General features: G+C 64.4%; 3 protein-coding genes across 3 annotated transcripts in view; all 3 read left to right on the forward strand.

Moving 5' to 3' along the window:
- ARID3A (AT-rich interaction domain 3A) overlaps positions 1–15,929 on the forward strand; it is a 33,398-nt gene extending 17,469 nt beyond the window's left edge. The window contains exon 9 of the transcript XR_001877893.1: positions 15,918–15,929. The gene's annotated coding sequence lies outside the window, so the exon portion shown is untranslated. The remainder of the gene's footprint in view (positions 1–15,917) is intronic.
- WDR18 (WD repeat domain 18) lies at positions 851–9,069 on the forward strand. The gene is made up of 10 exons (XM_017834376.1): positions 851–1,066; positions 1,583–1,693; positions 3,099–3,232; positions 3,708–3,849; positions 4,412–4,555; positions 4,756–4,820; positions 4,933–5,057; positions 7,124–7,290; positions 7,800–7,868; positions 8,136–9,069. The coding sequence occupies exons 1-10, from the start codon at positions 857–859 to the stop codon at positions 8,265–8,267; spliced, it is 1,299 nt and encodes a 432-aa protein (XP_017689865.1). The 5' UTR covers positions 851–856; the 3' UTR covers positions 8,268–9,069.
- Positions 10,252–16,843, forward strand: GRIN3B (glutamate ionotropic receptor NMDA type subunit 3B). Its single transcript, XM_017834328.1, is given in 12 exon segments — positions 10,252–10,381; positions 10,468–10,934; positions 10,936–11,205; positions 12,080–12,678; positions 13,171–14,221; positions 14,638–14,783; positions 14,984–15,099; positions 15,294–15,445; positions 15,527–15,691; positions 15,885–15,952; positions 16,070–16,402; positions 16,807–16,843. Coding segments are annotated over 12 exon segments (3,534 nt in total).
- The last annotated feature ends 208 nt before the right edge of the window (positions 16,844–17,051 follow it).

The raw sequence follows: 17,051 nt of genomic DNA on the forward strand, positions 1-17,051 counted from the left end.
TGTGGGGTGTCCATGGGCCTATGGTGTGTCTACAGGGCTGTGGGGTGCTCATGGAGTTCAGACGAAGCTATGGGTGCCAACAGGGGATCCATAGGACTGTGGGGTATTCATGGGATTCCTAAAGGACTGTGGGGTGTTCATAGGCTGTGGGGTGTCCAAAGGATTACGGGGTGTCCATGGGGTCCCTACAGAACCATGGGGTGTCCGCAGGGTGCGCATAGGACTGGGGTGTCCATGGGACCTCTACAGGGTTATGGGGTGCCCTCGGGGTCCCTATAGGGTTATGGGGTGTCCATGGGACCTCTACAGGGTTATGGGGTGCCCTCGGGGTCCCTATAGGGTTATGGGGTGTCCATGGGACCTCTACAGGGTTATGGGGTGCCCTCGGGGTCCCTATAGGGTTATGGGGTGTCCATGGGACCTCTACAGGGTTATGGGGTGCCCTCGGGGTCCCTATAGGGTTATGGGGTGTCCATGGGACCTCTACAGGGTTATGGGGTGCCCTCGGGGTCCCTATAGGGTTATGGGGTGTCCATGGGACCTCTATAGGGTTATGAGGTGCCCTTGGGGTCCCTATAGGGTTATGGGGTGTCCATGGGACCTCTATAGGGTTATGAAGAGCTCACGGGGTCCCTTTGGGGTCCCCACGGGGCTGCGGGTGCTCACGCGGTGCCCCTGGTCACCCATCCAGGGGCGGCCGGGGCAGACCCTGCTGAGCTTCCTGCCGCGTGCGCAGCTCCCGCCCCGCGCGGCGGCGCGGCCGTGGCGGCGCCGCTGCTGATTGGCCGGCAAGGGGCGAGGGAGGCGGCGCTCTGGGCCGCGGCCGCGCTCTCTGTGGCCCTGGCGGACCGCGAAGATGGCGGCGCCCATGGAGGTGGCGCTGGTGTCGGACGCGGCGGGGCCGCTCTGCAACTGCTCGGTCTGGGAGCTGCACTCGGGCTCGGCCCTGCCCGGGTACCGCGGCGGCAACAGCGGCCCGCGCGGGCTGGCGCTGCTGGGCGGCGAGCACCTGCTGGGGGCCCAGCTCGGCAAGAGCTACATCAACGTCTGGGAGCTCCAGAGGAAGGTACCGGCGCGGCGGGCGGGCCCAGGCGGCCTCGGCTCGGGGGGCGCCCCCGGGCACCGCGGGTCCGGTGGGGGTGTGATGGGATCCCCCTCCGAGGGGACCCCCCGGCCCTGTGGTGAGGGGCTCCTCCGTCCACAGAGCCCCCCCCTCTCCATGGTCAGCCCCTCCCTTGGCCCCTCTCTCCACAAAGACCCCTCATGGTCCCTCTCTTCATAGAGAGCCCCACTATGGTCAGACACCCTCCTAACGGCCCCTCTCTCCATGGAGACCCCCCTCTGTATGGTCAGACACCCCCCCATGGCCCGTTTCTCTACAAAAGCACCCCCATCTCCGTGGCCAGACCCCCAGGCCCCCCCTCCCTCCTTTCCATTCTGACCCCCATCACCACAGGCAGGTGCCCCCCATCCCTCTCTCTGCAGGACCCTCCAGTGAGACCCCTGAGCCCCCACCTCGGGGGTCCTGCCTGCAGCCCCTTCCCCGCTGTGCTGAGTGCCCGCTGTGCTCTCTCTGCCCCAGGACCAGCTGCAGCAGAAGATCATCTGCCCCGGGCCCGTGACCTGCCTGACGGCCTCTCCCAACGGGCTCTACATCCTGGCAGGAGTCGCCGAGAGCATCTACCTGTGGGAGGTACGGGGTCCTGAGGGGCTCAGGGACATGCAGACCCACACCCTGGGCAGTTAGGGAGTGCCCTGTCCTTTTGGCAGTGCCTCCATCCCTCAAGTGTCCCCCAATCCCAGGCCTCTACAGCCTGTGGGGCAGCTCGTCAAAGCAGGAACGGGAGAAATTCCGGGAGAGGTTTCGCTCTGCCCTTTCCTTCTCTTTCCAAGAGGCTCCCAGTGACTCAGGGGCCGGGTGTTGCTCCCTCGAGGCAGCAGCACAGGACCTGGTTTTTCTCCAGTGCTTCTCCCACATTTCAGCTGCGTGTTTCTGTGTGCCCAGGGTGTCAGCAGCCCCTGCTGTGCTCTGGTTGTTGTCCTGCTGGTTAATTACTCCTGGATTACGTGGGATTACACTGCGTTCCCGGCACACCACCGAGCAAATAAAAGCAGTAGCTTGTCCTGAGCCCAGGATTAAACCCCGGGATGCCTCACCTGGAGAGCTCCCCGTGCCAGGGGAGGTTTGAGCCTCGTGGTGTGGGCGGCTCTGCCTGAACTCATCAGGGTTTGCTTGTACCAATGTGCTTGTGGCAGCACCGGAATAAAATCCCTGACAGGGACCAGAGGTCTGAGCCCACAGCAGTGGGAGCTGCTCGTGGTGCTCCTAGCTGGGCCCTGCCCTGCCTCCCCTCACCTGCAGACGTGTTCCAGGGTATGGCACTGTCCCCCTGGCACGTGGGAGGTGTTCCATGGAAACCATGATGGAGATGGAACTAGCCCCCAGAGTCCTGGTCTTGTACTATCTGTGAAACCCCCTGAACTGTGGTTTAGTTTGATTTTTGGGTGTAATTCAGATAACAGGAGGGAATCAACTCTATTATTTTATTTGAGGCTCACTTGCTGCTTTGTTCCCTCCACATCTGCAGTGTTGCCTTCTTACAAGAAATGCTCCAGGTCTGGGGATTCCTTGTCCACCTTGAAGCCTCCACTGGCCCAGGATCACGAGCACCCCTGGGGTGTCACACAGCCTCCTGCAGCTCTTGTAACCCCGCTGCCACCTCCTGAGGGCTTGTGGGAGGCAGGAAGAAGCCGCCAAAGTAATATGAACCTTAGGAGGGAACAGGAAATCTTTACTGCACACTTGTGTCTTAACCAGAGAAACGGCTCTGGCATCACTAGATTCCAGAGTTAATGTGCCAGGACCTCTCCCACTGCTGTTGTGCTGCATTTCCCTGCAGTCCTGCCACATGTGGTTGTTCCAGCTGCACCTCCGTGGTGTCAGTCGCTGCCCGTGAGGTGCCAATGGGCTCCTGTGCTCGACAGAACCTCCCCTTCATCCCTGCTGCACTGAGGGCAGGGCACCACGTTATCCTGGGACATCTCAGTCCTTGGCACTCTCCATGCCTTGACACTCTCTGCCCTTCCCCTCACTGCAGGTATCCAATGGGAACCTCCTCGCCATCCTGAACCGACACTACCAGGACCTCACGTGCCTCTGCTTCACCGACGACAGCAGCCACTTCCTCTCGGGGGCCAAGGACTGCCTGGCCCTGGTGTGGAACCTCTACAAGTAAGGGGGTCGGAGGGCACAGGGAGCATCAGGGTAGGGGTGTTGGAGCGGAGATCCCCGTGTCCTATAGGCAGGATCAGCTCTGGCCGAGCCCACGTGTCCCAGCTGGGTCTGTGCCATCCTTGGGGGCTCTTCCACGGGTGGTGTCCTCGCGGGCAGGGAGGTTTTCCCTGGGGTCTCACGGGTTTCTTGGGAATATGGCTCTGACTTCTTTTCCTGGGTGACACAGAGTGGATTGTGCCCTTCCCTTGCCAATGGCAGCCAATGTCTCTGTTCCTCTGGGATGGGGAGCTCAGCTGTGGCCCTCAGCCTTATTATCCACGTGCCGTGGCCGCCGGCAGCTCCCGTGTCCCGCTTGGTGCCTGCAGCCAGGAGAGCAGCCAGGAGAGCCAGCAGGAGCAGAGCCTGGCCCAGCTCCCCACGGGGCTCTGCCCTGGCTGACCCACCGTGCTGCCCCTCTCTGCTCTCCCCACAGCGTCCTGCAGGCAGAGCCCTCCCAGATCCCCGACCCCCGGCACGTCTGGTCCCGGCACAGCCTCCCCATCACCGACCTGTGCTGCGGCTTTGGAGGGCCCCTGGCACGGGCTGCCACCGCTTCCCTCGACCAGACAGCCAAGGTGAGGCTCATTCCAGAGGTACCAGACCCTGCAGGGTCAAAGCCGGGCTCCGCCAGGCAGCAGGAAGCTGTCCCTGTCCCCAAGCTGTCCCAAAGCTTTCTCGGGTTGCAGAGGCTGAATTTCTTGGCTGTCTCTGCAATGACTCAGAGCTGCCAGACCTGGACTCTGCTTCTCCAACACCAGCAGTTTCTCTGCACCTGCCCCCGGGCTGGGCCGCTGCAGTCCCTGTTCTCCTGGGAATGTCGGGGTCAGCTCCTCTGATTCCCACTGCTGATGTCCACAGGGAGCAGAGCAGGCTGGAGCCCGTAGGGAGAGGGGTGCCCTGGGGGCAGGAGGCCACGGAGAGGGTTCAGGGCTGTTGTGGAGCTGCCTTGGAAACTTCTCTCCTGGCCACAGAGAGACTGATGCTGGGTTCTGCCCCGGTTCTGCCTTGCACTCACTTTCCCAGTCCCAGACAGGAAGGGATGCCAGGGTGGGATGCCAAGGTGCCAGTGTGGGATGCCAGGGTGTCCTCCAAACCTGTCATTAACATTCCATGATTTCCTGTTCCTTCTCATGCCAGCTCTGGGAAATCTCGTCTGGGGAGCTCCTGCTTTCTGTGCTCTTTGACGTGGGGATCATGGCTGTGACTCTGGACCTCTCAGAGTACCACATGTTCTGTGGTGGCATGGATGGGTCCATCTTCCAGGTTGATCTTTGTGCTTGGGTGAGTGCGTGGGGCTGTGGGTGTGCCCTGTCACCCCGAGCCACCATCACTTCCCTGCTGGGACTAGTGTGACCTGCCAGGGCACGGGAGGACCTGGCTCCCCTGTGTCTCCCCTGGCCCCTCCAGACACAGTGATGAACCTGCTGGCTTCAGCCTTCCTGAATTTTAACCCCTCTCCCTTCCTTTCTTCTTTTCTGCAGCCAGTCCAGAGAGACCGGACCTTCCAGACGGAGCGGGAGAACGGGAAGGTCTTCAAAGGGCACAGGTGAGGGACCAGACATACCTGCCAGCCACCATCTGCCCCCATCTGCCCACCTCACCGGCTTCTGGCAGTCCTGGGGTCACCCCGAGTTTAAACATCCTCTTCCCCATTCCAGGAACCAGGTGACGTGTCTGTCTGTCTCCACGGACGGCAGCCTCCTGCTCTCAGGCTCTCACGACGAAACCGTCCGGCTGTGGGACATCCAGAGCAAGCAGTGCCTGAAGACCATGAATCACAAAGGTAGGAATGTCCTTATCTCCAGGATCCTTGCTGCCAGAGGCCACTGCTGTCTCACCTGTGCTGCCCTGGGCACTGCAGGGGTGTCTCTGCCCCGGGAAGGGCAGAGGCCTTGGAGGGAGCCGTGGCTGTCTGGAGCGATGCCGTGTGTTAATAACCCCCCACCCTGTGCGCTGTCGGGAGTGAGTCATGGATTTCACCTCGTCACTGAGGTCACCCGGGATCTTCCTCCTTGTTTTCCCAAGGGAGCAGTCACCCCACACACACCCCAGCTGTGTCTGGAGGGGACATGGCTCCGTGACCCCGCAGTGAGCACCCGTGAGCTCATGGGGCCTGAAGCGAATCCCATATGAGCAGTCGTCTGGGATTTCAGTCTGATGGCTCTCATAAACTCTGTGGAGCAGCAGTCAGGTGCCTCAGAGCAAGGGGACATTTACCCCTCCTGTTGTTAACTGGGTTCCTTCTCCAGTCCCTGGTGCCATCCCAGCCAGTGGGGTTGGCACTGCTGCTCTCAGGCGTGGCCCAAACCCCCTGGAAGGTGATGGCGAGGACAGCCAGACCCTGTTCCCCTGCAGTGGTTGGGCTGCTGCCTCGGGGCAGTCTCTGGAAGCCAGGCTGCCTCCAGACCCTTTCCCTCTTCCTTCTGGCTGCCAAGGACCATCCCTAATTGGGACCCACTGCAGCACCCATCCAGCCTGGCACCACTGGCATTAGAGGGTGAAAACAGATGGAATCAGAGGAGAGTGCCTGGACTGGGCTCTTCCCAGGAGGGGCAGGACCAGGCTGACCCTGAGCTGTGGGTGCTCTGCAGTCTCTTCTGGCTCCCTCTGCTGCCCGTGGGCAGGGATTTGGCTCCCCTGGCAGCCCTGGCACCGGCACCACCCCACTGCGCTGTGTGTGCTCTGCCAAGCCCAGGAGTAGGCTGGGAGCCCACCACCCCCAAGCAGTGTCCTGGGTCTGGGGTCCCTGCAGCCTCCCTGCATGGGGGGCTCTGCTGCCCCAGCCTGACCCTCACTCTGTGGGGCAACACTGGTGTCTGTGGGTCCCCGTTCTCCCTTGGCCTGTCCGAGCAGCAGCGTGAGCCCCTGGCAAGGTCTGTCCCCGCTGCCCTGCACCCTCCAGTGCATCCCACTCCCTCCCCAAGGCAGGGGTGACACGGGCTCTGCTGTGGTGACATGACAGCAGCCTCCAGCCCGGTGTCCTCGGGACAGCGTGGTCCCTCTCACACGGGTGGCCGGGGGCACGCAGGGCCCGCTGCCCTCCCTCCCCTCTTGACGCTGATCAGAGGAGCTGGAGTGTGGCTTGGGGCCAGGCATGGGGGGCTGTGACACCAAGGGTGGCTTGTCCTTGGTGGAGACAGAGCGTGGGCAGGCAGGTGGGCTCTGAGAAGTTGGGCTGCTGCTCCTGGGTGATGGGCTGTGCTGGCGAGGCAGGGCTGCTCCCTGTCACCACATGGCCGGCACCACTCTGGGGGGAAGCAGGAAACCTCCACTGCCCCCAAATCCCTCCAGGCCTCTATTCCAGTCCTGCCACACGAGCTCCATCCTTGTCTCTCCAAACACAGAGTGGTAGCAGTGGCCGAGCTGCTGGAGGGGGGCTGGGGGGCAGCTGTGTCTGACGGGGAGAGCTCCGGGCGTGGGGGGCAGCGGTGGGAGTTCCCAGCGAGCCCGAGTTGGGAGGGGGTGGAGGGGGCTGCTCCCAGAAAGCAGCCGCCTGTGTGGGTAAATGCTGTAATTAACACGCTCATTAGCTCTGCCGGTGAGAGGGGTGATGGATGTGGCAGCACAGAGCCGCAGGGTGCTGATGAAGGGGCTCTGCGGGGGAGGTCGAGCCCCCCACTCCCTTTGAGTGGCCGGCCGGGGCCCCCCTGCTCCCCCAGCCCCCCCAGGGGTGCCGGGCCTGGGGTGTGGAGCCACAACCCCGGGCAGGAAGGCTGCTGGGGAGGGAGAGAGAGTCATGGCCGCTGCCTGCACCAGGGTCATACTCGCTGTTCTCGGGGCTGCCCAAGGCCCCAGCCAGAGGCAAACCCGTGGGGTCCGGCCTGACCTGTCCCCACTGTCCCGTGCCAGGTCCGGTGACAAATGCCTTCATCGTGCTGGCCCCTGCCAACATGTTCAACCCCGACGGGAAGCCCAGCGTGCCCCTGCCCAAGTTCAGCAAACACCTGCACGGCACCGAGAGCAGCGACGAGCCGGGTGCTGAGGGGGTGACGCTGCGCCTGGGGCTGCACCAGCAGGTATGGGGGAGAATGGGTGGCTGGGGAGGGGGGACGAACGTCGGGGAGGGGTTGTGCTGGAGCAAAGCTTCTCCTCCAGCTGGTGAAACCCGTTCCTGCTCCCTCCCGCTCCCTCCCCGTCCTGGCTGCTGCAGTCATTTGTCCTCCCAGCTGCAGCGTGGGCTGGCTCTGCTGTCCCACCACTTCCTCGGTCCTGGCATGGCCGTCCCCTGGCCACCACCTGGGGGTCCCACACCATCAGTGTCCTGTCCACTGCGACCTCTCTGACGGTGGTCCCAGAGCTGCTCCCCTCTGCCAGCGTCTGTCCCTGGGCGAGTGACAGTGACAGTCCTGTCACAGCTGATGGATGAGCTCCCTGTTGGGGAGGTGGCAGCAGGCCAGGGGGGCTGTTCACCTGGCAGAGGTGACAGCAGGATCACCCTGGGTCCCTCCCACAAGGAACCCTGCCCAGGGCCACTGGGAGAAGGTCCATGTCTGCTCTGCCAACCCCTCTGGTCTGGTCCCCACAGGAGCCCGGGCAGAGCTACCTGGAGAAGGCAGAGAGGATGTACTCGCAGATGTACTTGACGAGGGAAAAGGTGAGAGCTGCTCCCAGGCTGGGAATCGGGCACAGACCCCTTGGGGGGTCCTTGTCAGCTGATCCGACTCGTGGGGTCTGGGGCAAGTTGGGAACTGGGGGAAAGAGCCCTGGAATCTGCTGGTGACATGAGCAGGAGGTGCTGCAGCTTGAGGAGGAGGAGGGAGAAGACTGAAGGGTTTGGGGTTTCCTGTTGTGGAGGGAGCAGCAGCCTCCACCTGCCAGAGCTGAGACGCTGATGCTTGTCTGTTGTGTTTTCCTGGCGCAGAACCTGGTGGGAGACCAGGAGCACCTGACGATCCAGGTGAGCGAGCTGGAGGAGGAGGTGAGCAACCTCCGGAAAATCAACAAGGACCTCTTTAACTTCTCCGCTCGCATCATCACCAATCCAGCCAAGTGAAGAGGCTCCCCCCGCCCTCGCACCCCTCCACCTCTCCCTGCCCGCCCTCGGGCACCTGCCCAGCCGGCAGAGCACACCCGGCCCATCCCGCTGACCCGGCACACGGCACTGAGCCCGGCACGGGGGCTGCGGGCGGGACAGCACAGGGACCGTGTCCACCCCGACTCGGGGCCGGGGGCACTCGGGGGCACTTGGGCGGCCGCTGCGGGAGAGCTCAGGATGCAGCTCCTGCTCGTTCCCCGGCTCTTCCCCTGCCCCTTTTTTTGTTTCTTTTTGTTACTTGACCCTGCAGTGCAGACAGAAAAGTGTTTTTCTCTCAATACCGTTTTGAGATTGGATTTTGGAGACCCCCTGCCGCCCACCCTGCCCTGGGGATCACTGCCCGGCGCTGCCGGACCCCGCTCAGTGGGACCCTGCGCTCGGGACGGCGGGGGCTGAGCAGCTCCTGCTCCGGGGGTGCCCGGGGCAGTGGGGTCTGCTGAGACAGGCGGGGGGTCCCTGGGTACCAGGGCTGAGGAGGGGGCACCCACCCTGTCCAGTGGGCAGGGCCTGGGGGAGTCCCTGGGCTCAGAGCACGGGTGGTGGTTTTGGGGCACAGGGTCACTCTGGGGAGGGGCAGGGGGGCCAGCAAGGTGCTATTTCCAATCTCGTCAGTTGACAATTTATATATATTTGGATCCAACGACTCTGTTTTCACGGTGTTTGGGGACTCGGCCTTTTGTATTGTCACAGCATGGCAGCGGGGGTTGTGGGTTTTGTTTAGGTTTATTTTTTACATAAAAGATTTGTTTTTATAGTGAAAGATGCCCGAGTTTCTTTCTTTAACACCCCTTGGATGGCCACAGACCTGAACCACCCATCACCATGTCCCTGGGGCTGCCTGCTGGGAGCAGGGAAGCAGTTCCTCATCCCCGAGCTGCCCAGTCACCTTCACCCCAGAGGTCCCTCCTTGCCCCTGTGGGGTGTTGAGGTGTCCCGTGGCCACCCCCTGTCCCCCCACACCCTGTTCAATATACCAGACCCAAATGCAGATGATTTAAAGTGCACTTTAAAACCAGAGCGTCCGTGTGGCCCTGGCTCCTGCCAGCTCCCCAGAAAACGCTTTTAGCTTAATCACTCCTTCCTCTCCTGCTCCTCATCTTCCTCCTTTGGATCCTGACACTTTGGATCAACATTCATCAGCTGCAGCAGGGAGCGTTGCCCTGAGCCAGGGGCTGCAGTGGGGGCAGAGGTGGGAGCATGTCCCTTCTGCAGGGAGCCCCCCGAGATCCCCAGGGATACAGCCCCCAACCAAACCCAGACCTCAGCGCTCCCTTCCAGTCATCCCACACTTTCCCAGTCCCCCAGTGGGGTTCCTGTCAGGGTGCTGCGCTTGGACAGAGCAGGAGGGAGGATGGGACTTCCCAACTGTGCTGTACCCAGCATCTGGGGGGCTATTTCATACCAAGATCATGTTGTTCCCCCTCCCCAGCTCCTGCCTGGACAGTGGGTGCTGTGCCACACTTACCCTGTGGGAAAGAGGTGCTGGGGGCTCCTTTGTCAGGATCCCACTCCGGGGGAGATCAGCACTCCCTGACCCTCTGTGCCCTGGCAGGATTCACTCTGCCCTCCCCCTTGGGTCCAGCTCCGCAGAGGAATTCATTAGGCTGTGACTCATTACATTTGTCTGTGGATCAATACTTTTTGCCAGATGGTTTTTGGCTCCATCCTTCACTTTTCCTTATTAATTTCGTGCAGCTCCGGCCCCAGTCGCTGCTGTTTGTGCTGCCGGTGGTGGGGACCTCCGGGCCAGGCAGGGCCCAGTTTCCCTGGTGAGGATGAGGAGGGTGACTCCACGTCTCCCCGCTCAGCGGGAGAAGGCTGTGCCTCTGCTTCCCTTCGCCCCTTCCCCACACAGCAGGATGAATCCCTCGGCCCTGGAACCCCCCGGCCTTGAGACCCCCGGATTTTGAGGCTCTGTCTCAGATTGTGGACGGATAGAGGGATGGGGGGGAAGAGGGGGAGGTTACCGGGACGGGGAAGACAATTTACGGCTCCTACCCCGGCTAAGGGACCGCCCCGAGGGGCTTTTCCCGGGCCGGAGAGGGAGGAGGAAGAGGAGGAGGAAGGTCCAGGTAGTCTAAAGGCGGCCGGGACCACCCAGAGAACAGCGGGGGTCCCTGTGCCAGGGGACCCCACGGTCACAGCCCTCGGACGGCAGCACCGCGCGGGCGGGGGCCCCCTTTTCTGCGGGGTGCGGCGAGGGGGACCCGCGTCGCGCGTGGGCGTGGACGGGGCGGCTGCGGGCGGATCCGGCGCTGCGTGGGCCGGGTCCGGAGTGACCCACCGCGCACCGGGGGCTCGGCGCTGCCCAGCGGGGGCCCGGCGGGACCCGACCGGTCCCTGCCCGCAGCCGGGGTCCGCCCCGGAGCCGCCCCCGGCGGAGCACAAAGCGGCGGGGCCGGTGCGGGGCCGGTGCGGGGCCGGCGCGGGGCTCATGGAGGGGCTGCGGGCGCTCTGGCTGCTGGCGGCGGCGCTGGGGGCGGCGGGGGGACACCCGCATCCCTGCCGCGTCCCGACCCCCCCGGGGCCCGGCCCCGGCCCGAGCCCCGGTCCCGCCGTGCGCCTCGGGGCGCTGCTGCCGCCCGCGCCCGCCCGCGCCCGGCTCCGCGCCGCGCTGGCCCGGGCCGCCGGTACCGGCCCCGGGGGGGACCCCGGCGGGGCGGCGCTGCCCCACAACCTCAGCCTGGAGGTGGTGGGGGGCGGCCCGGCAGCGAGGGACCCCGGCTCGCTGGCGCGGTGGCTGTGCGGGGCTCTGGCGGGACGCGGCGTGGCCGCCGTCCTGGCGCTGCCCCGCTCCCGCCGGGAGCTGCTCCAGCTCGACTTCCTCGCCGCCGCCCTCCAGGTCCCCTTCGTCAGCATCCTGGACACCCGCGGGCCGCTGCCCTTCCGAGCGCAGGTGAGACCCGCAGCGCCCGCCCCTCACCGGCACCGGCACCGGCACCGGCCGGGCGCGCCGCGGCCGCCGGGACGCAGCTCCCGGTCCCCGCTCCCGTCCCTGCTCGTCGGCTCCGTCCTTGTGCCCATCCCGGCTCCGTCCGTGCTCCCGTCCTGGTCCCCGTCTCGGCTCCATACCGGCTCTATCGCGCGGGTCCTCCTCCCGGCTCAGTCCTGCCTCCGATCTCGGTCCTGATCCCGGCGCCGATCCCAGCTCCAGTTCCGAATCTATCCCAGCCCCTTATCCCTTCTGGATCCCGACTCCCTCCGGGCTCCCTCCGGGCTCCCTCCCGGCTCTGTTCTCCCTCCATCTTGTCTCCCACCCCGGCCCCATCCCACCCCCATTCCCACCTCCCACCTGGCTCTATTCCAGCTTCATCCCGGGCCCCACCGGCCCCATCCCACCCCCATTCCCACCTCCCACCTGGCTCTATTCCAGCTTCATCCCGGGCCCCATCCTGGCTCTATCTGGCTCCTATCGCTGCTCTATCCCAGCCCCCTCCTGGCCCCCATTCCAGCCCTATCCTGGCTCTATCCCAGCTCCCATCTCAGCTCCTTCCTGTCCCTCTGTCAGGCTCTATCCCAGCCCCAATTCCAGCTCCCACTCCAAGGCAAATTCCCTGGTTCCTCTGGAAGCCCCTCAGCCCCAGTCTCAACCCCGGTTTGGCTCCAGAAGGACTCTGGGACGTGTTCTGGCACTGGATTCCAGACCAGGAGTGGGCAGGGGGTGGGCAGGGAGCACAGGGTGACCTCGGGGTAGGAGGGTCCATGCCTGGTGCTGCCTCTGGGTGCTTCCCGTGAGCAGGGGCATGGCCACGACCCCTGTGTGTCGGCAGAGCCCCTTCCACTTCCACATGGACCGGCAGAGCTCACTGGAGACTCTGGTGGACGTGCTGGTGAGCATCCTGCAGGCCAGTAACTGGCAGGAGACCAGCCTGGTGCTCTGCCACCCCTGGGACGTCGCCGGCTTCCTCAACCTCTGGGCCCAACGCTCCCAGCTCTTCCTGCGCACCGTCCTGGACCTGGGCTACCTGGATGAGCCCAGGGCCACCCGCTACCTGCAGCAGCACAGGGAGCATGTCAGGACCCTCTCCAGCCCGGTGCTGGTGCTGGGCTGCGACTTGCCCCGTGCTCGGCTCGTCTTCCAGGCAGCCGAGGAGTCGGGGCTGCCACCACAGGAATTCCACTGGATGCTGGGCTCCCCGCTCGGCGCCAACGAGCTGCAGACCGAGGGGCTGCCCCCGGGGCTGCTGGCCTTCGGTGAGGTCAACCGGCCGCCGCTGGAGCTCTTTGTTCAGGACGCGGTGGGATTGGTGTCCCGGGCCATCGCCCGCGCCGCCCGCGGCCACCCCGACCCCGCCCTGCTGCAGACCACGAGCAACTGCAGCGAGAGGCACCGGGCGGGTGGCGAGTCCCCGGGGCTGTTCCTTGCCAGGTAAGGGGGCTACTGGGGGTGCCTCCTTCCCCCTGTCCCGGCTTTTTGGTATTGGGGTGCATGGGGGGGGCTGTGCCCCACCCCTGGGAGGGGGTGAGGGCGGAGCTGGGTGACCACTGTGCTCAGTGCAGGGCACTGCCCGGTGCTGTCCCCAGCGTGTGCAGCGGCCGCCGTGGGGCTCAGCCCACCCCGGGACACAGTTTGTGTTGCACAGGGGGGGACGTGTCACTTCAGATCTCCCTAATGCTGCCCGAGCACCGTGGCTCTATAAATATTAATAACACTTGGCCCTGGCAGCACAGCGAGCTGCGGGGCAGCACAGCGGGGCCGGATCCTGCTGTTCCTCCCTGACCTTGTCCCTGTCCGAGTTGGGCACATCCTGCTCCCAGTCCCCGTCCCTGTTCCTTAGTCCCAGCTGGAACTGGGATGGAACTGGATCCCAGCTGGATCCAGACCTGGGATGCTGGAGCTGTGACACCCTCCCCTTGGCAGGTTCCTGGCCAACACGTCCTTCCGTGGTCAGACGGGGCTGGTGCGTGTGGAGAAGGCGGCGCTGGTGCGGCCGGAGCAGCAGTTCCATGTCTGGAGCCTGCGTCGGGACTCTCGGGGGGACCCCACCTGGGTGACGGTGGGCACCTGGAGCCATGGCAAGCTGGAGCTGGAGGAGGGCATGTGGCAGAGCCAGCGGCAGCACAAGAGCCCCAGCGAAGCAGCCGGGGGGGCCCGCGCGCGGCTGCGCGTGGTGACGCTGGTGGAGCACCCCTTCGTCTTCACCAGGGAGGTGGATGAGGAAGGGAACTGCCCGGCCGGGCAGCTCTGCCTGGACCCCGGCACCAACGACTCGGCCGTGCTGGACACCCTCTTCGAGGAGCTCGGCGCCGGCAATGGCTCGGTGCCGCGGGCGTACAAGAAGTGCTGCTACGGGTACTGCATCGACCTGCTGGAGAAGCTGGCCGAGGACATGGCCTTTGACTTCGAGCTCTACATCGTGGGCGATGGGAAATACGGGGCCTGGAAGAACGGGCGCTGGACGGGACTGGTGGGGGACCTGCTCAGTGGCACAGCCCACATGGCCGTCACCTCCTTCAGCATCAACTCGGCGCGGAGCAAAGTCATCGACTTCACCAGCCCCTTCTTTTCCACCAGCCTGGGCATCCTGGTGAGGACCAAGGACACGGCGTCGCCCATCGGAGCCTTCATGTGGCCCCTGCACTGGACCATGTGGGTGGGCGTCTTCGTGGCACTGCACATGACGGCACTTTTCCTCACCCTCTACGAGTGGAAGAGCCCCTATGGCATGACCCCCCACGGCCGCAATCGCATGAAGATCTTCTCCTACTCCTCAGCCCTCAACCTGTGCTACGCCATCCTCTTTGGGCGCACTGTCTCCAGCAAGACACCCAAGTGCTGCACCGGCCGCTTCCTCATGAACCTCTGGGCCATCTTCTGCCTCCTGGTGCTCTCCAGCTACACGGCCAACCTGGCGGCCGTCATGGTGGGGGACAAGACCTTCGAGGAGCTCTCGGGCATCCACGACCCAAAGGTGGGTGAGTGTCCGGCTGCTTCAGATGGGCTGAGACAGGGCTGAGGTCCAGGGAAGGTAGGGAGGAAAATCCTGTCCTTCCTTCTGCACCTTCCCTGCTGGAACGAATGTGAAAGTTCTCTCTAGCCTCAGTCCTGCAGTGTGGCCCCTTCCAAGCCTGATGGGGGGGTGTCATTGTGACCCCCAGAAAGCTTTGTGGCCCCCCCTACCCTGATGTTTAATCCTGGTCTCAGCTCCAGGGCAAGGGGGACTAGGCTGGGTTTGTCCTGAGGCTGTCTCTGGGGGGGTGCTCTTTGCCAGACACCCCCAAAAAGCTGCTGTACCTCCACAGGCTGCCCAGAGCCCCCTACCTGGGGCTCAGGGCTGGGGACACATCCCCGGGCCAGGGGTGCTGATGCTCTGGTGCCTCCTTCCAGCTGCATCACCCCTCGCAGGGCTTCCGCTTCGGCACGGTGTGGGAGAGCAGTGCCGAGGAGTACATCAAGAAGAGCTTCCCTGAGATGCACGAGTACATGCGGCGCTACAACGTCCCCACCACCCCCGACGGTGTCACCATGCTCAAGTGAGGAGCAGGAAGGGCATGGGGGGCTCCCTCCCACCTTTTACTCCTCCCAGGGCAGCTTTTGCGCCCTCCCTGCAGCCTGTGCACACACCCCCACACACACACACGAGCACTCCCACCCCTGGGAGGGGTGTCAGGTTGGGGGGATGCTGAGAAAGGGGGAGCAGCCCCTCCCTGAGCTTCCCTCCATGTTGGTGCAGGACAGAGCCCCCAAAACTCAACGCCTTCATCATGGACAAATCCCTGCTGGACTACGAGGTCTCCATCGACTCCGACTGCAAACTGCTCACCGTGGGCAAACCCTTTGCCATCGAAGGTTTGGGGGGGCTGTGGTGGGGAGGGGTCCTGTGTGTGTGCATGTGTGTGCATGTGTGTACACACGTGTGCTCTGGCTGTGGTCACGCCTTGCCATGACTGGGCAGGGTAGGGAGGTGCCCCCTCCGTGGAGGGCACTGGGGGCTGCACCCCCTGTCCCAGCACTGCCACTCTCTCCCCCCTCACTGGGGCCAGGCTACGGCATCGGCCTCCCCCAGAACTCGCCGCTGACCTCCAACGTCTCCGAGTTCATCAGCCGCTACAAGTCCTCGGGGTTCATCGACCTCCTGCACGACAAGTGGTACAAGATGGTGCCCTGTGGGAAGCGCGTCTTCGCCGTCACCGAGGTTTGGCGGCCAGCCCTTGGCGGGGGGGGCTCTGGGGTCTGACACCCCCCCAGCCCAGCCCACACCCCCTGCTCCCTGCAGACCCTGCAGATGGGCATCTACCACTTCTCGGGGCTGTTCGTGCTGCTGTGCATCGGGCTCAGTGGCTCCCTGCTCACCTCGCTGGGCGAGCACGTCTTCTACCGCCTGGTCCTGCCCCGCATCCGGCGCAAGAAGAAATTCAACTACTGGCTGCACACGAGCCAGGTGGGGCCAGCGGGAAGGGGCTCACCCGGCGCCCCAAAGACCCCTGGCCCCATGTCGCTGCTCCCTCTTAGCTTACACACCTCTGCCCTCCTCCAGCCCCAGACCATCAACTCCCAGATAACCCCTGGACCATCACCCTCAGTTAATCCCAAAACCATCACCCCACATCTCACGCTTCCCTTGCTCCCCACAGAAAATCCATCGGGCTCTGAACATGGGCACGGAGGAGCGGAAGAGCCAGCAGCTGAATTTGGAGCAGAGGTACAGCCAGGGCTGAGAGCCTGCCCACTCTTCTCCTCCTCCCTATGGACACCCACCATCCCGGGGGGCCACAGAGGGACCAGATCTCAGCTCAGCCCTCTCTGCCTCCCCACACAGGGGTGAGCCCCAGCCCAGGCCGGCACCGGCAGCAGCACAGCCCTGGAGTGCCCTGCGGAAGGAGGCCCGGCGGGTGCGATTCCAGCTGGACAAAGCCCCCCCCGAGGGCGAGGGGTCCCCACGGCACCCCGGGAACGGGCAGGCACCGCAGCCCCCGGACAGGGCAGCCAGCGAGAGCGAGCTCCGGGAGCTGGAGGAGAAGATCCAGGAGATGCGGGAGCAGCTGTGCGCGGCCCTGCTGAGGAAGAGCGAGCTGGTGGCCGTGCTGGGCACAGCCAAGGGTGGCCGGGCACTGCCCACCCTGCTGGCCCCCGAGGAGCCCCGGGAGGAGAGGTGAGGCGGGGGCAGGGACCCCCCAAAGCATCCCAGGGCGGGGCAGGGCAGGGCACCCACTCCTCCAGCTTGGAGCAGGAGTGGAGGGGAGGGATGGAAGGAAAAAGGGAGGGAGGATGTCCTGGGGCTGCCCAACCTCTGGGGCCCTTCATCTCTTCCTTTCCTGCTTCCTGCTGGCAGTGGGGGTTTGAAGGGCAGGGAGTTCTTTTTAGGGGACTTGAGATGGGGCGAGAGGCCCCTGCAGCACCCAGACAAAGCTCAGCCCCACAGCCCCACTCTGCTTTTACACCATGTAAATAAAGATGACCGACGGTAATGTCTGCTTTTCCTCTTCCAGCTGCATCCTGAATGCAGCCAAGCCTGGCCCGAGAGTAACCCTTCCCTTTCCCCTCCCTCCTCTGCAGGCCCAGCTCAGCCCCACCGCAGGACGGCAGCGATTAGGAGGAGGAACAGGAAGGTCCCACAGAGAGGGGGCAGCAGGACAGGCCGGGAGTGAAACCTCCCTCTGGAGAGAAAGCTCCAGGGCAGCAAAGCCGGGCTGATCCCAGAGCCACCGCAAAGCAGAGCCGGAGTCTCCCTCGGGCAGAGGGATGGAGGTGCCACACAGGGAGCGGGACAGACTGTGCCCCGGTGCTCCCCTCCCTCCCGA

Source organism: Lepidothrix coronata, unplaced genomic scaffold (genome assembly GCF_001604755.1).
Source record: "Lepidothrix coronata isolate B3197 unplaced genomic scaffold, Lepidothrix_coronata-1.0 Scaffold233, whole genome shotgun sequence".
NCBI lineage: Eukaryota > Metazoa > Chordata > Aves > Passeriformes > Pipridae > Lepidothrix > Lepidothrix coronata.